Raw genomic sequence first — 24,891 nt, 5'->3', positions numbered from 1 at the left:
AAATTTGCAGGTAATTCATAAAGAATTCATGACAAATGCTGAATTTCTACTGAAACTAGAAATATTTTGTTTCATAAACACTAGTTTCATTGTGGTAAGTACTTCAGAATGCAAACAGTGTTGATATACTGTGTTCTTATGTTAAAGCAGGAACACAAACTCTTTTAAGGCTGTGTTATAAGCTACACCATTTTAACTGAATCATTAGGTCTACCTGCACTATATAGTCCTGTCCCTTTACATTTCAAATTGCTGGAGTCTATGTAGATTTTCTTTCTATACAGTACAGTGATATGTGCATCTAAGTGTTTTATGTGCTCAAGAAACTGCTTCTATTTCTCTTAGCTCCCCAAAATGATATTCAATTGCCTCACTGCAGACTGTACATTTCTTACCAAATACTTTTGCACTGTCTGAGCTCCAAACCAACTCAGTGTAAGCAAGCTCCCTCCAAAAGGTGCACAGCTTTGCTTGTATAAGAGTCTAGCCAGACCTGCCTCCAAACTATTGCAGCCACAGGTCACCACGAGGGCCTGACTGTAGAATCAGCCTCTCAATTTGTATTCTGTGCACAGCAATTGTATTTGGGGGCAAATGCAAGACTCTTACTAACTTTTATGTGGTAACTAGGCAGACCAATAAGCTCTTGATTATGAACCTAAAGCTACATTAATAATATCTTATCTTAAAGTACTTTTAGTGTCTCCCCAGTTGATGAATAAAAAAAGCATGCAAAAACATTGCAAAAGTTCTAAGAAATCTGTACTATACTATGTACTATACTATGTACTATATACTATGCTATGTATTTCTTGACAAAAGCTGTTATTTATAGAACATCTTTTGACCACAAGAACTGTCATAACTGCAGAAAGCTTTTCTCCAGTGTAATTTTATTAGGGATTCCTGCCATCATATCAACATACAAAACAATCAGGATGCTGACATATAGAAATGTGAAATTCACCGTACAAAGATAAGGCTCAAGTTACAGGTATATTTTCCCCTTACACTCCATGAAATAAAACCATTTTTAATTCTTCCCAGAGTTGTGTTTATAAATGGTAGACAAATCACAAAATAGATTTCAAGTACATAACATTTTACAATATAAACCAAGCACAGACAGAAATACACAATACTGTACCTATAGATGCTGCATTATCCAAGTCTGTCATCCTTACTAACAAAATACGATACTGCTACTTTCTCTGAATATACCCAACTATACCCTTCTGTGCATATGACATGGTCCTGGCCTTTAAGTTACAAGAATCCCATGACTTTCAGTTAAATTATGTTGATAGACCAGAGAATATCAGGAAGGAAGGGAAGAATTTTAAAAGGCCAAGCCTGAATGCACATGGTTAGTAAATGTAAGGATATGTGCACACACACTTGCATTTAATCCTACATAAAACTTCACTGCACTGCAGATTAAGTTTTCATGCAACTGAGCTATTTTCTGATAGAGTTAAATCAAGCATTACAATACTCCTACTTCTGGAGTATTCAGGGACAAGACTATAGGATCTAACTTTTTTTTTTTCTAAGTTGTTGTCAGACTTCATAGGAGCCTGTATGGAACCATGTCTCCACAGTGCAGCAGGATGTCAGCTCTCACAGCCTTTACTAGTCAAAACACCTTTTGTGATGCCTTTGTTTAGAAAAAATGCAAGTGAATTATTTCCTGTGAAGACCAAATATCTGGTTAGTTCACTCACCATTTCTATTAGGCTGAATGATTATTACATCATGGGAAAGGATCATTTAGCTGCAAGTAGCACAGTAAGAAATACATATCAAATAATTAATCAATAATGATTCTGCTGGGGAACAGATTGGCAAGGACAAGGACATGAGAAAAAAAGCAGTTATTTAATTTAGCCTTTGTTGGTGGGGAAATGAACAGCAATCCAAAAGTTTTCAACTGAGAAAAGGAACTCCCAAGCCCTATAACTGTTCTGTTGTTTAAAAACTGGAGAAGATTAGAAGGGAAGAGAAATCCTCTAAGCAAATCTAGATACTTGCAAAGTCTTACATGAGAAAATCAAGCAAAACCAATTCGCTGATATTGAAACTAAAGGAATTTATTCAGTAGGAATTAGACATCTGGTTATAATGTGTTAAATGTGTTAAATCTAATAAACTAGCCTCAAATACGTCTCCAATTCATAAATATCTAAGCTGGAGTAAGACTTTGAAGCCAAAATCAGAGCTCCCTAGTTTAAACAGGAAACAAATCTGCACTAAGACAGGGAAGGGAGACGAATAAAAACTTCCTAGTTTTAAATACAACCTCTGTGATATATTTGAGGGCCTTCAAATGTTCTCAGCATTGACAAGATTTTTACTTAAGTATATTCTCTAAGCTACATTGGAATACCTTTAGATATACAAATCCATGTTACACAAAACAGCATTAGATCTTGTAACTTGGCTAATAGTAACAAGGGTAAGTATGCTGTCATATGTGAAAGGAAGCATATTAGTATACACAAAATTTGTCTTAGATATTAGTAATAACGGGCATCAAGGATGAAGATGCATCTCAAAGTGTTTAAGCCTTTAACTGTGAGCCAATAGAATACTTTATGTCAACTGTACAGCCTAATGTTTTGCTTTTAAAAAGGAATATGAAAAATTTATTCCTTTTCCTCCTTTTCCTGTTCTTTATAATTCTCAAAAGTAAGTCTCTCACCTACTGATTTAGTTTTGGCTCTTTTTTTTTCTTTTTTTTTTCCTACTTACTATTATTGTCTTCCATGTTATGTACAATAATCTACATTTAGACTGAAAACTCTATATCCTTCTAAATGTACTTGGACTATCTTGTAATGACTTTCTACAGCACTGATAAAGTGGAACACAACCTAACAGATAAGCGGAAGGATCATTTCAGTTCTGCTCACTTTCACAAGCTTTACAGCAGTGCCTTTCAGAACTTCTCCTGTGTACTTGCTGTCTTTCACCTCCCCCAGGCAGCCTCTACTGAACTTGAGTGAACTTTCTATGTGTTTCCCAAACAGTCCCTCCGTATAGAGATACATTAAACTCATTCATTCTCCAGCCAATAGTTTAAAAACAAATAATTGCTAAAACACTAAAAACACCCTACATGCCCTTGTGTATTGTTCTTACCAATGGGTACATTTAAATAACATCATAAGTTGTCTTTTGCTAAAAATTTACCAAAGTATTTTAAACACATAAAAATGTAAAAAACAAACAAACAGAAAAACAAACAAAGACCAAAACCCAGCATAAACATTGCTTGTATAGGCATTGGTTAGAAGAGATTGTTGCACTAAGGAGTATATTCAAAAAGATTTTCTTTCAGTATCATCAGTTTTAGTGTCATGGATTGAAAGGTTAAGGACAATCAAACTTATTGTGACCCTCTCTTATATAATGTAATAGATAAGCAGGAATTCTGAAATGTAATTAAAATAAAGCTTCTTTTTGGTTATTGAGAGGTGATTGTATAAGCCAGTAATGAAAATGGCAATTTATATATGTAAAGGGAATTTCAGAACCCGAAGAGTCTGTAACAAACTGTATATGAAGGCAGCTATCAACTGATGGGTCCAGGGGCATTATGGAAAGCTGGAACTAACTGAAATTTTGAATATAGCCCTTAGTTATATCATATTTATGCAAAATTTAAAAGCTGCCCAGCATATCACGCATGAAGTTTATTTTGCAAGCCACCCACTGCCTAAGGGGGCAGTAATATTCAATATGAAACTGCTGAAACTCCGGCGTCTGACGGATTTCATGGAGGAAAGAGATTTGAAGGTCCGACTCCAAGAGAACAAGAAAAAGAGGGAACACAAACAATAACAGTCCAAGGCCTACAAGGAAAAGTCTGGAGAAACTCTTCACAAAAGCATTCACCTCTATGTTGCCCATTAGAAAGTCATAGCTCCACCTAAGCGCTCTCCGAGCTTCTTTCAGTTCTTCCTCCTCTGCAATTAAAAATGCATTTTCATCCACTTCAAGTTCCTCAAATGAATCTGTATCATCTTTCTCATTTTCTGCTCTCAGACAGGTATCAAAAAGCATGTCAATCTCATGATCAACAGGGGTGGGCAGTAAGCTGGCGCTAGGACTGTATATCAGTTCTGAGATGGCTAATGGTTCCTCTTTCATCCTCTCTTCCTGTTCAGTGTCAAGATCAACATTCTCCTCAGTATCCTTAATTGGGGAGCTTGAAGTCACAGGTACTGAAATCTCATCTTCCTTTGACAGTTGGATACCTGAAAAAAATGAGATTAAAACAATGATCCTAATTTCTGGTGCCCTGGTGGCAAAACTCAGCTTTCCAATAATATCTAACAGACGTTTGAAAAGAAGATTCTGCAATAATTTTGCATGTTGAAACCAGTCCAAACAGCAGAAATTGAAAAAACTCTTTATGAGGGCATCTTTACAACACTGCAGTACAACAGATCTGCTTAACATTGTCTGATGCAGCTAATGGCATAGTGCAAAACAGAAAACAGAACAATTTATTTCTACTGGCAATCTGACTTCTGCTATGAATGGATGCCTACTACATACGTGAATTGGTGCTATTTGGTGAATAATAACAACAACCACCACCTACGTTTATTTCTTTGAGAAGAATGAGTGTGATAGATAATAGCTGAGGTTGAGAGCTTTTAATAGGACATGACATCAAAAATAGGCACTAGATTATCATGATAAATTCATTTTAACAGTAGAGAGGACAAAAGGAAGGAAGGTTAACACACGATATGAGGATTAGGTATCATTGAAATAGAATGAAAATGCCTCACCTGTTAAATAAGCTCCTTCTTATGTCTCAGGTTTTTTTTCCAGTCATCTAATTCTTCATACTCAGGAGTCTCTTTTCTCTCTCCTCTTTAAATTTTTTTCTCCCCTTTATAGACCAGTCTTTCTTATGACCCCACTCTCTGTCCAAGCTCTTTCCTCTCAAAGCTTACTGTCATTTTCCCAGCCCACCACTAACAGCAATAAGTCTGAAAAAAAGTCTAGCTGTTTACAGCTACATCAGCACTGCAGTGACTGCTGTTAGTTGTCAGTTGCAGGAGAGGAACAGAGGAGAGATGGGCACAGACCTCCCTTACAAAGTGGTATTAAGACACTCTCTCATGGAAATTTTTCCTTTTACATCTTCAAAATGACCCAGACAGATATCTCCCCCTGTAAATTGTTATCTTTTCCTGCTCTCTAGACCTCACTGGTCACACCTCCAGGTGAGGATGCACATTTTGGCTAAATGACCAAAAAGACCATTTCTGCTTCCTCTCATTTCATTCCTGAGCAAGGCAGCTTGTAAAGCTAACCCAGGAAAATAAGGGGTTTTCTTATCAGGTTAGCTATCTGATGTTTTTTCTGCCTGAAGTGGCTTGTCATATATTCCCATGAAGGTAAGGATTATTACTAGGGGGTGAAGAGAGAGAGCAGGAGAGCTCATTTTCCCAGCAGATGTGCAGAGCTGAAATGAAACCTTGTCCTCAATAAAGAAAATTCAGGTTTCTCCTCATTAATTTAATTTGATTGCCTAGCTAATAATTCCTTGCCTCAACTACTGTGTCCTCTCACAGCCAATTTAGAAATTCATCACATTTCAGCATGAAAAATGTTTTCTGCTAGAACTTAATGGTTACATGAGTCTTTACATTAACAAATACACTTGCCACAGTCAACAAGGGGAGGACACAAACTGACTGAAACTAGACACAACAGCATATGAAGACGAGGAAGTAAGAACAGAATTGGGGGATCTTTCTCCTAAGCATACTTTAGCAGTAGGTAATGCTGGATCATCAAACCATACTGAGTCCCTTGAGAGTGCACTTCTGATACCTTAAAATAGAGAGGCCAAAATTTTTAAAGTCTGGAGCCCAAATACACCTATCTTTAGATATGAAAATACTGCAATTGCATTTTCAAATGTGCTTTTCACTTAACAGGAGTAAAATTTACTCCTGTTACTTAGACACTTCAAAATGGTTTAAAGAACCTAATTTTATTCTCCCAGTTTTGAGAATCCTGGCCATAGGCCTCTCTATACCTGCTTAGGTGCAAGGTCAGTAATATATCTTCATCATGTTTCTCATCATAGATAGGACAGCTGCAGCTACCGCAAAGAAAGGACACCCCAATTTTTGATTCTTGAGCTTTCTCTTCTTCCCCAGAGTAAATTCCAGCATGCATATAATACACAGTGAACACGAACAAGATCATATTAACTTTCATTAAAACTATATTTTTCTCAAATAACTGGCAAACTTCTGACTTTGAGATTAATTTGCTGATAGCAGGCAGGAGAGGAACTTTTCAGATCAATGTTTCCTGAAGGGGCTGTATTAAAATTGAAATGTGTTGCAATTCTGAAGTAGACATCAAATTGACATTCCACTATTTAATTTCAACTGGTAACAAGAATTTTCAACTCTTTATGTGTTGTTAAGACAATATTAAATCAAAGTAACTGCATTTTACATCAGCCATTACAAGTGTCAATAAATTATATATAAACATTTGAAAATTTAAAATGGGCATTAACTGCTGCTGCAAGCTCTTTTCCTATTAAAAAAAATATGTAAAGCTGTTCTTTTTATTCCTTTATATTCCCCATAACACCGCAACATTTCTTAAGTCTAAAACCGAGGAAATAATTGGCTATTAACCACAGTCAATTAGATTCCACAGTAAAGTTCCAATCACGTTACAATATACAGACAAGTATGTTGGGTGACTTATATTTTGATGGTGTCAAAAGACACAACTGTAACGTCATTATGGCACATATAATTTATGGCACATATAAACTTATGCAGGCACAAGTACATATTAAAGCACTGAAATTCAAAATCATTCAAGAGTAATGAATGATTATTCATTATTCCAGTAATAATGATTATTACATTATCCCAGTAATACAAATTTAAGAGAAGAGCAAGTTTTTCAGATTATTTACTTTTTGAATACCCTTCAAGAAAGCCAGCTATCTGAAGTAATAAAAATAAGCTAAAAAACCCCAAAATTTTCAGTGTTCCAAAGAAAAAAGAGAATATAAAAGCTAAAGCAAACCCAAAGCCAAAAACTCTTTAATTACTCTACAACGCTGTTTCAAATTCTTTACTCCTATTCATATACAACAATTATTTTGCTACTTCTCTTATAAGGTATCATTTTATATATTTTGTTGGCAAGATTTTGAAAAGTCTACTATTCCTTTAATAATAGTTAGAACTTATATTGTGTTTAGATTTAAAAGAATATGAATTAACTGTTAAATTACCTTTGAGAAGAACTTCTTCCTTCCATTCTTTATTTTATATTTTTACTGGTAATTTACATTACATAAATCAGAATCACTTAATATAGATTACAGGAATATCAAATAAGTTAACTCAGTTTTATTTCTGATATTATATTCCCATAGCAAAAATTTGCTACAGTTTTCTGGCAACCGGACAAACTTTACAGCGCTAGAGATCTCATTCTGCTAGCCAAAATTCAGTATTTCCCTTCCACCAAATACTGGGATTGCTCCAAAACTCTAACTTGCGAGAGCAGACAGGAACATGAACAGCTGAATAAGACATGAGATTACTCTGTTCATCTGTTGTGAACATGAACGTGCAAGATTATCAGCTGCTAGTATTTCAAAAGGGGCCAGAATGAGCAGCTGAGGATTAGCAGGATGAAGGGCAGCTCCAGCTCCATCATTCTTAAGAAGGTGCAGTTGCTGGAAATACAGCACCCCAGAAAAATGTATCCTCTGCTTATTAAAAAATTCAGTTCACAGATCGTCTGGTGGCCGGATATCCTTCACACAGCTTTACTTACCAGACATGCAAACACAATTGCACATCCGTAACAGCTTTGTATAGTGGAGAAAGGAACAAATGTGAATATATGCTTATTTTAAATAGAGAAATGGAAAATAGATACAGCCCAGAAAGAACAGTTCCAGGAACAATTCATACATACACATAAACAAATAAGGTCAGCCAGGCAATTAGGACAGATCCTTCCTATCCATTTTACTACTTCCTCTAGAAACATTGTGTATTCCTTTGCTTATTTTCAAGTTGACAAAATTTACATGTACTATGAAAAGAATCACCTCTTAGAGGGAAGGATCAAGTGACTTTCTCACATAAGCAAAGTGCCTAAATGTCACCAAAAAAAAATGTAGGAGAATGAAACAGAATCTAGAATTGCACTAAACTCAAATATTTCCCTACACAGGATCTATCTCAAAGCAGGATCTCCATCGCAGCCAGACCTCCTGCCCTCAAAAATAGGAGGTAATAGATTTGTACCATACCCACATCCTGTGCCCATAGAAGACACCTGTTCTAGCTTTGCAAGGAGAGTTAATCAATGACAGTTTATAGCAACTGCCTTTTAGGTAGTGACTTGGCCTTCCTGCTGGCCATTACTGTTTGTTTTAGTTTTACGTGAACTTCTAGAAGGGAGCAAAGCTCCCAGTTGCCAGTTCACATCAGTTGCATGTTCTGTGACTCTGTGGTGTTACAACTCACCTCTCAGCTGTGTTGTGTGTTTCAGTGTTCAACTAATGTCACAGCTAGTGCAGCCACTGGAGACAACTGCTCTGCTTTTCACACGCCACAGAGGGCACCAAAAGCAGAGAGACAGGAGCAGAACAGAGCATGGAATACAGCAAGCATTCTGGGATGTCTGCTTCCAACCTCCCTCTTCCCTGGAAGGAGCTCAACCCAGACTTGTTGACCCCCTTCTAGAACCAGGATTAAGGAGCAAAAGGATCGAATGGAGTAGGAGGGAGAGAGAACTGGTATCATGGGAGAAGGAATGAGAAGGCAAGATACATCTGTCAGCAGCTGAGAGAAAGAGCGGGACTGGTGAAGGGACTGCAACGATTTAGTATCTAGCACCAGACAAAGGAGAGCGAGGCTGAAAAAAGCTGGACACTGATGTGAAAGCTTAGCACCCAAGCAAAAGGGCAAGTTGGACATTTCAGCATGCCCGCTCAGCTGGGGTGAGCCCTCCTGGCACAAGTCAGCATTGTTCTGAAGTGGTCACAATCACAGTGGGGTTTTCCCAAGGAGTTATACCCTGTGCCATGAGTTTTGCATAACCTAAGTCCTCTCTTTAGGTGCTGATACACAATTTTGGTATGCTGAAATACATATTTTATGCATTTGTACCCCAAAGGGAATAACACACTACAAACACTACAAATAAATCAAGGGGTTTAAGAACCATTGTAGCCAATGCACTAATCTGTTATGATTGGTGTCATATTAAACCAACAAGATGACTTGTACCTATTTGAAGCCAGTATTTAACCTCTCATATGTAAGAATATAAAGTAGAAATCAATATTAATGCTTTTAAATGTTGCTACTATTTTTGAATAAAGGGAATTAGGTGCCTTCTCACAGACGCTTGTTTCCCCTGAGAGATGAATTCAAGAAGCAAAGGCAGCCAGGAGCTACTGCTACTCAGAGACATATTGCTGCAAGAAGCAGCTTCTCATATATCTGCTACACTAAGTGCTTTCTGATTTTCAGATGCCAAAAGAGTGAGAACATTCTAGTCTTTGCCAGGACTTAGTTAATTCTTACCATTAGTTAATTCTTTGAATAAAACCTCATTTCTGAAATGAAGATTCAATACAAAAGCATAGGTGCCTCATATATAGGTGCATAAAAACTGAAGTAATTCAAAAGTAATCAGTACCAGAGTATCAAAAGTAAGCAGTACCAGAGAAAGCATGGAAAAACAAATTTTAAAATGGCTTATGAAATTAAGGAAACAGACATATTTATTAATTGAAGGGCCAATTGATCTTTGGCAAAGTGATTTCCTAAAGAAACACCACTTTGTTTTGGTTGCAGTCTGAAGCAATACTGAATATTTTTTATTCCTTGGGTCACACTCCTTTTATGTGTAGTGAAAAAGAGCTGAATCAAACTCTGCCCATGTCCCACCTTCCTCCACCACCCTCAGTACTTTATGAAATTATTCAGTATCTAGAGCAATAAACCAAAGACATTTACAATATGGCAGCCTCAACAGCAGTAAAATGCTGAGCTGTCTCCACTACTGTATTCAGTTCATATTCAAAATCTGCTACTAGCCTATCTTAGTTTTGTCAGAAATTATCACTGTTTCAAAGCATTTGCCCCCGCCCCAGTCCAAAAAATATACAAGGTCAAAATTCCAGTCCTTCATTTGTTACCAATTAACAAATAAATCCCCAATTTTGTCTAAGACAATACAATAAAAGTCAAATTTAAGCTTCATCTCATTCATTCTCCATTTACAACTTTGTTCTTACCAGTAATTTTTCCTTATTCTCTGCTGTACTTGGTGCAACATTGACATTTAGAGTACAACTGCCTTTGCAAGACACTACTATTAACATAAGAAACTAGGGGGAGGGGGGTTAAAAAAAGGGGGTTGAGTAAAATAAATGTAAATTTACCAGCCCTTCTGGCTGTGATCTTGGAGCCATGCCGCAGTAATCGAATGCATACTTCCTTGTTGCAGTGGTTAACCATCCGCAAATGTATGCTTCTCTTCGTTTGGATTTTTACAAGACATTTCACCATTTTGACTATTACTTCCTCTTCTCAAAGTCTTCTAAAAGCTCTGACCTTTTATATTAAGTTCCACTGAGTTTTGAGAGTCATTCTCACTGAATCAAATGACAAGCTTCTAATATGGCCAACAAAAATATCCCAGTAGGGAATAGAACCAGAAGTTATTTTTAAACATTTCCAAATGTCTCATAACATACAATACAAACTTTCACAGCATCCATCTCAGTTAGCAGTTGCTAGTGTAACAGCTGAACCACACACGCAAGCATAAAAATATCTAAGGCATCAAAACATGATGCAGTGAAAAAAAGAGTCCAGCATTTACAGTCTGTTTTTCACAGAATAAATGACAGTATCCCCAATATTTTTCTAAACAGCTTCAATTTGGCCAATGATGTCAGTTCCCCATCACTGTCTGGAAATTATTTGTGGAACATGTATAGATACAAAGAAAAATCCTATGCTGTGCTTACAAACCTTAGTCACAAGGCAAACCAATGAGATGAGAATGTTTTCATAAGCCTAGAATGAAAGCCAAGCTGCCTGTGTATAAACAAGAAGAAAAATTTCTAAGTCTAGGAAAAATTTCTCTCCTTACATATTTGCTCCAGTTCCCACAAGTGGACAACTACTGGACACATTCACATGCACCAGAAAGAAGAGTTGCTTCAGAAGGCTGGGCACTTCTCTGTTCCTGTCCAGTTGAGGTAAGCAGGTCCTTAAAAAAGCCATGACGCATGTATGCTGGCTGGTGATAACTCACTCCAGCTGGAAGCTGGAAGACAACCACATTACACTGTCCTAGTGGGAAAGAAGTTCTTCTGGGTACACTGAAACCACAGAGAGAAGATAAAAGAGTCTTCTGGTGGGGAGGTAGTCTCTCACTTCCCAGAATATTCACTTGTAATGTTTACAACATCTTTGTAAATGGATACAGATAGCACAAACATACATAGTCTTCATGAGTCTTCATTACCTGATGTCCTTGTTCCCTCTGCATGAAAAAAAATCAATGACATGCATGCAAATATGGGAGGGGGAAAGGGGTAGGAAAGGGGTTCCTGCAAATATATATTTTACACCAAGCAATTTCTCCCGTGAAAGACACCTGCTTCAATGGAGCTTCTAGAAAACATCCTTATGGTGGTTCCTTTCCTCTCCTAGCCTGCATAGTACAAATACTCAGATGTGGTCCTGTTTACTCCTGAAGAGCAAACATGTCTCTCTTCCTTTCCTTCTCTGCGTGCACTTTCATGTGGGTGTGAGCAAATCAACTGCGCCTTCACTTTCTATGTCCATTTTATCACCACTTCAAAAGTAAGATTTTGTCTGCTTTTCTCATCTTTATTCTCATAACTGTTGTAGCAACCAAAATAGAATCACTAAAATCTCACTAAAAAGGGTTGAGTACCCAGCTACAAAACCTGGAAAGCATAAATTCTTACAGAAGTCTAACCACCAATGTGTTCAATACACATAGAAAAGCCTAAACAAGGACACAAGTGTCACCTGGACAAGGCTGTGAAATATTTCCAACATCTGAAACATTTCCAAATGCTTCATAATGTACCTTACAAACCTTCATAGCACCCATCTCAGCTAGCAGTGGTTAGCATAACAGCTGAACCACACAAAAGCATAAAAACATTCAAGGTTACAAAAATTAGTGCAGTGGAAAAAAAGGCCAGAATGAGCTACTGCATATCCATGTTGATGAATAAATATGTATCATTTATGTTTCATGTGACCATGCTCATGCAAAAGAGAAATGACTGTGTGATTTCAAGTTGCTTTCCATGAACCATGTATACGCAACTAAGAGAGATTTATGTTGAAATCTTACAACTAAATCAACAATTCCCTAACTCTACTATCTGTCAGCAAGAGTGCCTACAAGAAAAAAAAAAACAAAACAAAACAAAAAAAGCAAAAAAAACCACCACAAAACCCCCCCAAAAAAAACCAAAAAACCCCAAGTTGTTCCTATAAAAGCTCCATATGCCTCTCCTCTACAATCAAAACTTACAGAGCTCAGAACTCACACACAAACAACTAGACTGATGGTAGTGTGTTCTCATTTCCATAACTGAATCATTAAGGTTGCAAAAGATTTTTAAGATCATCAAGTCTAAACCCTAACCCAGCATTGCCTTGTCAATTAAACCATATCCCAAAATGCCACATTCACACACCTTTTGAACACTTCAGGGGTGTTGATTCAACCATGTCTCTGGACAGTCCATTCTAATGCCTGACCACCTTTATGGTGAAGAAAGTTCTAATATCTAAACTAAACCTCCCCTGGTGCAACATGAGGCTGCTTCCTCTTGGCCTATCATTTGTTACCTGGGAGAAGAGAAGACCCCACTTGGCTACAGACTCCTTTCAGGTAGTTGTGGAGAGAGATAAGGTCTCCCCTCAGCCTCATTTTCTCCCAGCAAATGACCCCAGCTCCCTCAGCCACTCCTCAGAGGACTTCTGCTCCAGACCCTTCACCAGCTCTGTTGCCCTTCCCTGGACACACTCCAGCACTTCAATGCCTTTCTTGCAGTCACGGGCACAGAACTAAACACAGGATTTGAGGCACAGGCTGACTAGTGCCGAGCACAGGAGGTCCTTTCCATGGTCCTTGCTCCATGCATAGTTGAACACATGTTTCTTTAGTACTGCTGTAGGGATTCTGTGGCTGCATTCTTTTACCATCTGATTTGGGTGAGACAGCTTTCTGCCAGTCCTGATCACTTGGCAATTATTTTGCAGGTGGTAGTTCATTATCTGGATCTTTTAGCACTAGATGCTATCAGGGCTTCACATATTTGAGCAAACTGTATTGTATTTTTAAAAAAAGGCAAAACCATACCTCTTGAGCCACAGGATATTGAAGGGGTTTCAACAAAGTGATGAAAACTTCTTTTAAGTCACATGATACTTTTGCAGTCAGATTTCATGAATGAATTATTTGGCTAATAACATTGACTTTTGCCTTTGGAACAACAAAAGTGAAAGTATGCTTCAGTGGGCCCAGTCATACAGAGAGACACCAATGCTGTTTCGTGTGTGTAGCAGACTAAAAGCAGTCTCTCAGTTGAGTCTCAGTGCAGTTGTGTCAGTCTCAGGGCTAGATGTCTCTCCCCTCCCCACCTCCTGCTCATGCCCTTACCCTCATACAGGACCTTGCCTGACACTCTGATGAGCCACTCAAAGGTTGACTCAGGCAGTAGCAGGGCACTGTAAAGTTAAGGGGTTGTTGTTTTGTTTTGTTGTTGTTATTGGGAGGGAAGGGTTAGTTTGGGGTTTTTGTTGTTGCTTTGAATTTGTTTAAATTTACTTTTTTTTTGAAACTCCTTCTCCCAGATCACTTTGGGGTGATTAGTGATGGTGCAAGGGAGAAGATGGGAATCCACAGAAGTAGATTAAGTACATGCTGGGGAGAGAGCCAACATCAGCGTTAGAGAACTGTGAGATAAGTTCAAGCTGCACTTGATATTATAGCCAAGTTTGCTGCAGGAAAATATTGTAAAAGGCAAAATACTGTTAACTTAGCAGTTGATGATATTTAACTACACATAAAAGATTCTACAGGAAACCCAACAGCAAATATTTCTATTAACTCATAGTAGTAACAACAATCTGTCTGAATAAAAAGAAATAAGATTTTCAACTTACATATTACAAACATTTAAAACAAGCACTGTCTGTTGAGCCTTTAGCAATAAGTCACCAGTTTCAAAAAATGGATTTCATTGCTTAGAGTTGTAAGTGAGGTGCAGCAGTCTTATAAACAGCAAGCTGTTGTTACTCTGCAGTGAGGGCAACTGCCTAGCAGAAACACAGCGGTGCTACTTGGCTGCAAGAAAGTGAATTCTCAGATATAAGTATTTCACAGCAGAGGTAAACAAGTAATTGTTAAAATTAACAGCTGCTACTACTGATTATAACAAGCTATGCACACAGACTAATTCACCCTGTTCTCACTAAATTCAGTGTTAAAACGCCAAAGAATGAACAAAACATGTTCATACAACTATTATAAAATGAAATGAAAATGAAGATACTTGCTCAGCTGTTTTCTGTTTCCCATTTCCCATTAAATGACCATAACAAGGAATCAGCAAGGTCAAATTTCCCAAATTCTGAAGCATTTAGCTCACTACATCTCAAGCAAGAACCACTGTCAGGTTTTCTTGGTTGGCTTCCTTTTTTATTAGGAAGAAGGCAATTATCCTCCTTTTAATTCACATCGTTCTTTGTAATGACTGGATCTCAAAAAGAAAGGAGTTAAATGTGATTTTTAAAATACCAATAAATAAATAAATGCATGGAAAACCTTGTTCTACAAAATGCACTCAAACTGAGCTTCCAATAACATCCCTTTTTGTCAATGGGATTAAATTAGCAGAAAATCCTTCCTAGCTGACCTTCAAATAATGTCCTTTTTGTCTGTGGAATTAAGTTAGCAGAGAGCTTTTCATAACATTAAAACAGAAAGAAAGAAATGTAAAAGTAAAGGGAAGCAAGATACCTAGCAGTAAACCGACAGTTTTCACTGCAGTCACTATTTAGTAAAATGGTGCTATGTTGAGGTTATTTATTTCCTAAGATCCTTTTGCCTAACAATCTGAAAGAAGATTTTTGAAACACAAATCATAACAGAAGTAACCTTCTTCACAATGAATCTCACATAAGGCTTGTGCACAGTTTCTGAGTATGACATGTAGGGACATAATGGTGTACTAAATGACATTACTAGATTTTTTCCTGCATCCCTGAGTCACTAGCACACCTTATTCCACATGTTTTATAACAAATATTGGCAGGAATTGGGTCAGCGACTCACCTTCATCTAGTGGAACATCTTCCTCCTCACAGGGAGAAGGAAGGAGAGGCTGCAGAGGTTCCATATTGATTATGAGTTGCTTGTTTAACAAGGGAGAACTTCGGCTCTGGGTAATGCTGGTTCTAAAAAAATGGGGGAAAACAGGGCCAGTTTACTCACAGGGAAACAACTGCAGTCCAATAGGTCTAACTTCAGAATCATTTTGTGTAAATTACACTAGGCCTTGAGCTATCATAACAAGCTTTGCACACTGAACACTGCTTTCAGTCATGTTATGTTGCACCTTCAGCAAATACAAACTTTTCAACATCCAAAGGGTAGGAGAAGTTTTGTGCTGGTTTAATTCTTTTACAAAGCCTGACTTCCTTTCTTCTTAGGCAGGATCTCAGTGTGTTGCTCCTCTCCACAGTGCACAGCATACATCAGTATTTGGCTTCAAGGAAGGGGGAGAGGATACAAACAATTTTCCTGACTTTGTTCCATTGCTTTTAGAACTGGGTAAAGGATTTGTTATGGTTTGAGCACTGCAGACCAAAGACTAAAGCAGGAACAACTTCATCCCTTCATTTACAGATACAGAATGGTCTCTCTCATTCCCACATATCCCAGACCCTGCATCTACACCAAGCCTCCAGGTAATCAGGCTGGTTTTCTTTCTTATCTTACTTGGCACTAAGAGGCTTTCCTAGTAGCAGGTGTTTGACATTCTCGGGAAAGTCTGATGAATGCTGTTGATCTGCTTCAGTCATGAGGCTTATTAGCCTATTATCACTGAGAATATAAATTGGCTCTTTTGAATAACTTATCTAGGACTTACATGTTACAGGCCTGAAGCAAGAGTCCTGCAAAAAATCTGAACCATTATGATATAAAATATTTACTTTTGACAAAAACAAAGATGAAATGGAAGAGGATTCTACTTCAATTTAAATATAGCTACAGTGCTGAAGTTTCACAACATGCATTTCAAATTTGCGCAAAGACTCAACTTAGAATTTGACATAAACAAACTAAACAAAACACCTCTTGCAAGTCAAAAGATGAAACTGTGTGTTGCTGAGAGGTTAGGTAAACTTGGAACACAGATGTCCAACTCTAAGCTACATTACATGTCATTAAATATTCTGCGAGAATAAAGGTTTTCTGCTCAATTGCCACGATTTCTTGCTCCTTAACATACACTCAAAGATACTTATATCCTCATTTACATTCTCTGAACAGTCTCTGATAACTATTTAGTTTATATTTTGTCTCAGTTTGAGACAATTTGGAGGGGTGGAGACAGACAGAAGTCTCTTCCCTTGGATTCAATACTCCTGTTTTCTTCAGTACAAAGAGAGAGACCAAATACCCCCAGATCTAAGTGAAGACATAACTCTTTACCATGAAGAATGCTACTAAAAATACTGATAAAACTGGGTTAAACCAACTGATGAGGAGAAAATTCCCAAGCTCTGGCCACCAGACCAAACTGAGATGGCAGTTGGCCTCCCACACATGGAAAAAAACACATGGCCACAGAACAGAGACAAGTTGGCCACCTCTCTGTGTGGTTCACCTCTCCCACACGGGAAAAAGCTGGCAAGAACAGTTTGAGAGTCAGCACTGGCAGGAAATGGCAGATTGCTGGGATTACATAACAGCAGACATTTGCGTGGCACTGCAGTGAGGCTGCGGTGCTGGTACAGGCAGTCGGAGCAGGGCTGCGGATCCCCCGGGTGACTGGAAGGACCCGTAAGACACTGTTGGATCTAGCAATGAGACTTTGTTGCAATTTCAATGTTCGTTGGTCAAAGTAGTGTCACAGACCTGTTGAAGTGGTGGACAGGTCCGGATCTGTCATGGTGGTGGTGGAAGCCCCAAGTGGGTAAGGGAAGCTCCAAAACTCAAGAGTTAAATATGCTAAGGTTCAGATGGGAACACCTCTGGTACCTCCCCTGAGACAGGGAGGTCTATCTCTGGCTGATGTAATACTGTGAGTCATGAGATACCTCGGGAGTCTTTGACACCTTCTAAGATGTTCCAGCTGTCTCTTAAGTCAGTGCAACTGAGTCCATTATGGCCCATTATGGTTCATAAACAAGAGATAAAGTCCTTCAGGCTGGGTGTGAATGTTCTGGGGAGTTATCACAGCTGAGTCACCTCTGTAAGGAAAAGAATCCCACCTCACAGGATTTTCCTCTTTCTTTATCTAGTTTAACACCCAGCTTCTAGCCTGAGTTGTTGGATGTGCACGCCTTCAGCCCCTGGCTTGAGTGGCCACTCTGCACATCATCAGCAAAGCATGCTGCTGACTGAGCCATCAGCACCAGTAGTCCAGTCTCTTACAGCACCTGGCTGATCACTGCAGGTGGTCAAATGTTTGAGTTATTACTCACTAGCAGTTCAGTCTTTTTAAAGAAGACAAAACACTAAAAAGCCAAAAAAACACAGGAAAAAAAGAGAAAACAAAAGGTGGATACCAGAATTTTTGTGTAACTCAGGACAAATTTGCTCTGTCTAAAGAAGGGTTTCATTCAGATTATTGTCATTACAGTCACTCCAACCCAACAGTACATCCAAAGGCTTGTTATGCAATCCCTGGATCTTTGTGCTTGCTGTAAAGAGTTCTCAAGCAACTCCCTAAATAGGATTTGTGCCTGAGGGAACATATAATGCTTCTACTCCATACTCATATACAAAGATATGCCTCCTTCAGGCATGCCCTGGAAGCAGAATACTAAATTATTCAGTGCATATTTGTCAGAAGAACTTGCCACTGCATTAATCCTGCATGACTATACACTTCAACAGTATAGACTCAGTCTGTAGTGCCTTAAGTGTAATATACAAACACAAAGATACTGAACAGCACCACCCTCTCAACTGCATGTTTCTTTTTCAATGCAGACAACTGAATTGACTTTGAGGGTGGGAGCACAGGGAGAGAAAACTTCATATATGTTTAGATACACATATATCTACCTTCAGTCAAATAATTTTCACTTAATGTTTTGTATCTAAAAAGCTACCATTTCCTATCTTCAAATCTTTTTTCACAGAGGAACTTGTTTCTAAAATCTGCTCTTTTTCTGAGTTAAGAATTTTCTACACTTTTTCCTACTTGTGCTATTAGAAGGACGTTTCTTCCTGTACACTAAGTTTTAAATAGCATGTTTAAATACTGAAAGCAAGGAAAGTGAAATATAAGATAAAAAATAATTTTACGTGAAAATCTTTTCATATAAACCCCATTGAAAGTAGACAATAAGATATTTCCTTATTTGAACAACTATTCTCATTAAAATACATTTGTGTTCCCAAGTATTCTATCCTGCCTCAATGATACATCTATATTTTGCCTTCTGTGTTCTCATTCAACACATTCTAGACCTTCACTTACCCCATTTTAAAATGTAATCTGGAAAAGCGTCTTCAAAAGCATCCCTGTGTGGCCCTACTAATTAATTAAATTCTAGGGTTGGACAACACATTATAAATATTTACTACAAATATATTCCTACTCTTTAGTAAAGAGAATTCACTTTTATCTCAAATATAGACAAAATAGTGATATTCAATTAAAAATAAACCAAACTCACACACCCCAACCCTGAAAAAAAATCCCAGCAAAAAAAAGGATATGTCTGTAGAATGCTCAGAAAGTTAAGTAACCTTTTTAAAAAAAGGTTTTAAATAGCTTTACCTGCTGGCCTCTTTCTTCTCTTCTGAAGTCCTTTAATCAGGTTTTTAACAATTTTCACTGTCACTACAATGAGTGATAAGGACCTGAAAGCAGTAGTTTGCTTGCAAAGTCTAGCTGCTTATGTCTTATAAGCCACATTTTTTTCTGAAAAAAAAGATTCTCTGATTTGTTTTTCTCTTTACTGAATGAACTCCACACTTTTTAATCTGACTGCACTATCCAGTATACTTTTAAACATATATAGAACAGAACCTTTCAAACAAAACAAGAACTAGAAATGAAATGAGAGTTTACTTTTCTGTCAGGATCATGTAATAACAGTTTACAGCATAACACAAAAATGATACAAACTGTCTATCTGACTGATTGATTAAGCCCAGTTTCAAAGCAGCACAGATTAGGCTCCCTTGTGTAGGAGAAAATACACTACTGTCAGAATTTTGTAAGACTGGTAACACATATTTCCCAAGGCTTTCATGCATCATTATGGAAGCTCAGAATGACAGCCATTACACCTGAGAGTAAAAGAAAGAGAATTTCTCTGCAAAGAACAATAATTGTCCTAAGTCCTTAAACTTTAATACTGAATATCAAGACATACCTGTGAACTTCAGGAGGTTCCCTCTGGATTTTAGAGCTTGCCTCCACAACCTCTTTGGCTACTTTTCCACTGCATTAAAAGATGATATAAATATTCCAGTAAGATATATGCCAAGAACTACATATACATGAACAAGTAAGTTACATTCAGAAAAACAAAGGGAAAAAAAAAAATCCTATGAAGTGGATATATAATGTCCCAGAATAAAATTGTGCTAACTACTTGCCTGTAAAGCTACTGAAGAAAAAGTAACTTTTTGTAGTAGAACACTAAGAGTGAGACTGTACTATTTCTTTGATGCACTCCTGTTTCACAGCTGCCCACTTGCAGGGGGCATACAATCTCTGCACTGGCCACACATCCTTGTTTTTACAGAAGCAGCAGCAAAAGTGGAGCTGTCTGCTGGTGAAACTGCTCTTGACAGAAATGTCTGTGTGAAGACTATTTATTTTGTAAGTGACACTGAAGAGACAATAGAAAATCTTTCAAATCCTGACCTCAAATAAGTGTGAACAGACCCTTCAGCAGGAAAATCCCTCAATTTGGCATGACTAATTGCTCACACTTTCTTACTTTCTGAAATGACTTACTGTGAACAAGAAACAGCAAACACCCACCTATATCGAAATCTACTGCCTTTAAAAAATATCTTGCTGCTGGACATCGTTTTGATCTGACTGGATTTTGCATACCTTGAAGAAAAAGAACAGAGGCTCTCAGATTTTCTTGGGTATGATAAGCAAAAATGAACAAGGTAAACTACAAGCTTTGTTATTTTTATACCATAAATTAATCAAAAATTGACCTTTCCAATTTTTTAAGGCCTTCATACAAAACTAGGATATTGAAGCACACATAAAATAATTCAGATGGCACAGAGTGACTGAACATCAAAAAAGTGATTACCTGGCCAGGAAAATGAGAAAATTAAATGCAGACATTTTCTGCATCTCTATGGACTTTTAATCTCAGGAACAAAGAAGGAAAGACTGCGGTACACCAAAAGCCCCTAGGACATGTGTCCTAACACCACCATGTTTGAGGGAAAATATGACTACTTCCACTTTCCCATAGGAAAACAAAGAAATAATAAAGACAACTACTATTTTCCCAAAGTAGTTGCACTTCCTATGTCTCTATTCAATCAACTTCTTAGTAGCCTACATCATATCCTACTGCTTCTCTCCAATCATATTAAATCCTCTCCATTTAATATTATTACAAATCTTCATTTCATTAAAGAGGTCCTCTTGAAAGACCCACCAAAATTGAAACATGTGAATATGATTTTAAGCAATCAGTCATGATAAAGAAATAAATCCATTCCCTGAAAACATTTAGAAAGTAGAAAAACATACTAGAGAAGCAGCCCTGCACACACCAAGGTCAGAGAAGAATGAGTGGGAGGAGGTGCTCCAGATGTTGGAGCAGAGTCTACCCAGAAGCCAATGGAGAAAACCATGGAGAAAGAGGCTGTCCCATGCAGCCCATTACAGAGCAGATATCCACACTGCAGTCCGTGGAGGACCCTTTACTGGAGCAGGTTCACATGCTCTCAGGGAAGCTGCAGCTTGTGGAGAACCCACACAGTAGCTAGCTCCTGGCAGGAGTTGTGACCTGTGGAGAGGAACCCATGATGCAGCAGGTTTATCCTGTGGGCCTGCAAGCCCATGGGAAGAACCCAGGCTTGAGCAGTTCATGAAGGAGACTGGAGCAGAAGAAAAGTGTGAGAAGGAAGGAGCAACAGAGAGAGAGTGTATTCCCCATCTCCCTGAGCTGCTCAGGGCATGAGGGACATAGAGCAGTTAGAAATGAAGGAGTAAAGCTGAGCCTGCAAAGAAACGTGGGGGGTGTTTTTAGTTTTGTCTTTATTGACAATTTGAAGTAGAGTAAGAAGGTTGCCCAGGTCAAGCCTCTTTTGCTTGTGGCAGTAAATGGTAAGCAATCTTTCTGTCTTTATCTTAACCTGTGAGCAATTTCATCTTATTTTCTCCCCTTAACCTGTTGAGAAGGGGCACTAACAGAGCAGCTGGGTAGGCATCTGGCACCAAGATCAAACCCCTTACACTCATGTATTTGTGATTAATATTACAACCATTTAACAACAGGAGCAGAGGGGTGATATTCCTATGAGTCTCCCTCAGACATCTTTACTTTGAGCACTAATTTCTCTCCTTTAGGTGCAAATTGTTTCCTACTCCCTATTTATTTCTAGTAAAGTAAAATAAAACCACTCAAACAGCATGCATTATTTTCCTACTTGTCTATTTCAAATTGAAAACAGTTCCTGATAAACATTATTTTAGTCTTTCTAAATAGACTATAAATAGACTTTACATAGTCTCAAACACAGTAGATATTAACATAGAGAATTATCAGATGTGCCACCTCATACTTCCTGTTTCTTCATAAATATATCAATTGAATAGATTATATATTATTGTATCGGTGTTGAAACAAAAGAAGGATGGACTATTCTCCAAATTAAATCAAATTATTATCATCCAGGTTAGAAGACACATTCTTCTTACTTAGTTATTATTCATCATTACAGCAGCCCCCTGCTGTTGCTATGTGTCAACACAGAAACAGTAATTTTTATAAAATACGCAAGAGTCTGTAAAGAGAAACTAAGTAGCTAGAATAAAAGCTACATGCCTAAAGGGAAGCATAACTAAACAGATCTAACGAAGTCAATGGAAGATAGAAAGAATGCATAAGAGCTTTTTAATGGGAATTATTATCAGGTTCTCTTTTAAGGAATAGAAAGGTAGATACTCTTTTATTTTCTTGTCAATTTATACACTTTTTTTGTGTAACAAGATTGCTGGTATCTTTCAAAATGTACCTAAAAATGTCTTCTTTTTAAAATCATAGCAGAGAATTGTTTATTTTTCAATCAACTCATACTAAACCTTGGATTTCAAGTGGAAGAACAATTACTGGCAGAAGACCCTTGAGAATTCTCAATACATTCAACAGCGGGGCAACAATGTTCCCAGACATTGTGCCATACTATGTCCATCCAACATCACACTTCAGAGCAGCAAAAATAGTGCGCTGGAGAAAGTATAATTATTCACTCCAAAATCCTCCTGACTCATTTAGATTTTAAACAATTTCTAATACTGGCTTGACATGAAATAACATTCCCAATTAACTTGCATATTTTCTGTTTGCATTTTGCATTCTGTTTATGAAATGGAACATTTTACATTGAACAATCTTCTTCTCACATGCACTTCTTTACTTTCAGTATAGATAATTACTTCAGGTTTACATACTTGTAAAAAGCCTGGTTCTCCACCCCACATTTCCATAGATGCTTGCAAGCTGCTGGTGTAGACGTATGGAATGACAGCATAGCCTTTTTCTAAGTGCAAGGAAAAGAAAGCAAATTAAAGTAGTGAAAATTTTGAATTCTCAAAGACTGAAGTAGCTGTACCTGACAGCCTCACCATTAACTATATACACAGAAGAGCAATTTTTCCTGTGTAGGTTCAAATGGTGGTTCACCCACAGATGTAGAACCCCTGCAGAGCTGATACTTAAAACAGCCCAGGTAAATTTTTCAGAAATAAAAGGAGATGCTTGGAGGGGGCAGGGAAGAGCATATGTACAAGTGGCTTGTGGAATAACTGTATTCCGGTCAAAATCAAAGGAGGAAAGTCTCTGTCTTCAAAAATCTACAGTGCACAGTTGTTGCACTACTTACCACCCACCTCTCCCTGTTCCCTACCATTTGATGTCCTGCTGTCAAAATCTTCTTGCAACCACACAAACAGTTCCTGATAGCTCTGACATTATTTCCTTCCTTCGTTTTCTTTCCTCACCTGCATTCAAAACCTTAATCTTAGACTACATCACTCCAACCTAGGTAAAGAACTGATTATAGCATGCTGTAGGCAAAAATCTCCATGATTTCAATTACAAGAGCCCAATGATATAACTCCTAACTACGTGGGACAAACTATAGCCTATTCAGCTGATCAAGATTTGAGGACATTGTGCTTATCCAAAAATAACGCAAATTGATCCAGGTGTCAATGCTGTCCTAGTTAGAACAACTGGGACCAGTTAATCACTGGATGGGTGTAACCCAAAACCTTACACCATCTGCCCATAGAGCCTGACTGACCAGTTCATCATGGTATGGGTGTAACCCAAAACTGTGTATTCTATAGCCTTCCATGCCATTTCCCAGAAACTGTTATCAATGAACCATTTACACCATCTGCACATAGAGCCTGACTCCTCAGGCTATAAACTAGGTGCTAAGAGGCCTGCGAGACAGGAGTTGCTCTTGTACTCACACTCATTAAGGAAACCCCCACCCTGAGGGAGGTACTGAGCATTCCTGCCTGAACTGGAGGATATATAATCTTGGAGTCTTGGGACTTTTTTAACCACTCATGGGATTCAGAGGAAGACTGCAGATCACCGCTCTCAACCAGACTGCAACCACGACTCTCGACTGGACTGCAACCACCACTTTTCAACCAGACTGCAACAGCACTCTCACCAACAGGTTTTCCCCTCTCCTTTTACTTCGGACTCAGGGAGGCCCAAAGAACACCACTCTGTTCATGCCCCAGGGTGCTGGGTTATATATTTGGGTTTTGTGGGTTAAAACCAATTGTTTGTCTGTATAATCATACTTATTGTATTATTTTATTAAATTGTTATTCTGACATAATCTCTCTTTTGAGTTGAGTTCATTTCCCCTGCTGGTTTACCTTTAAACCAGCACAAATGCTCACTTGAATTTTCAATCATATACAGTCATCTTCTGTACTTCAAAGTGGACGAGTACAGCATCTTAAATGAATTAAATCTTTGACTCCAAAGATGACCAAAACCATGAACAATCAACATAGCATGGTATGAATGTTAAATGAAAAATGTTTCAACCTTTTGCAAATTAGACATTTGTAGTGGTTTGGGTTACCCCTGCCTCAGGCCAAGACAAACCCATTCGTGGGATTGTCTTTGCTCAAGGGCCAGGACAGATAACACCTGAACTGAAGGAGCAGTGAAGCCCACGGAAGACCCCTTTGCCTGCGTCAAGGGGGCCGAGGGAGCTTGAATACCTCCCTCGTGCGTGCTGGCAGAAATCCAGCTATCAGCTGCTGCATGTGGAGAAGACAGACAGACTACTGCCTCAGAAGATGCT

At 38.1% G+C, this 24,891-nt stretch overlaps 1 protein-coding gene across 8 annotated transcripts in view; it reads right to left on the bottom strand.

Annotated features, from left to right (window-relative positions):
- Positions 1 to 876: 876 nt before the first annotated feature.
- FRMD3 (FERM domain containing 3) overlaps positions 877 to 24,891 on the bottom strand; it is a 146,044-nt gene continuing 122,029 nt past the window's right edge. For 7 of the 8 annotated variants that reach the window (XM_051801440.1, XM_051801432.1, XM_051801435.1 and 4 more), the window contains 5 exons: positions 23,003 to 23,091; positions 20,336 to 20,410; positions 19,719 to 19,787; positions 15,433 to 15,554; positions 877 to 4,259 (listed from right to left, as the gene is read on the bottom strand). In XM_051801440.1, the coding sequence (XP_051657400.1) occupies positions 3,664 to 4,259; positions 15,433 to 15,554; positions 19,719 to 19,787; positions 20,336 to 20,410; positions 23,003 to 23,091 (951 nt within the window). In that variant the 3' untranslated portion in view covers positions 877 to 3,663. The remainder of the gene's footprint in view (positions 4,260 to 15,432; positions 15,555 to 19,718; positions 19,788 to 20,335; positions 20,411 to 23,002; positions 23,092 to 24,891) is intronic. The other variant, XM_051801434.1, reaches the window with a different exon arrangement.

This window comes from Manacus candei, unplaced genomic scaffold (genome assembly GCF_025592945.1).
Source record: "Manacus candei isolate 608988 ecotype Guabito, Panama unplaced genomic scaffold, ASM2559294v1 h1tg000051l, whole genome shotgun sequence".
In the NCBI taxonomy this organism is placed as follows: Eukaryota; Metazoa; Chordata; class Aves; order Passeriformes; family Pipridae; genus Manacus; species Manacus candei.
The sequence above is the reverse complement of the archived record's forward strand: the minus strand, read 5'-3'. Positions and strand labels throughout refer to the sequence as shown.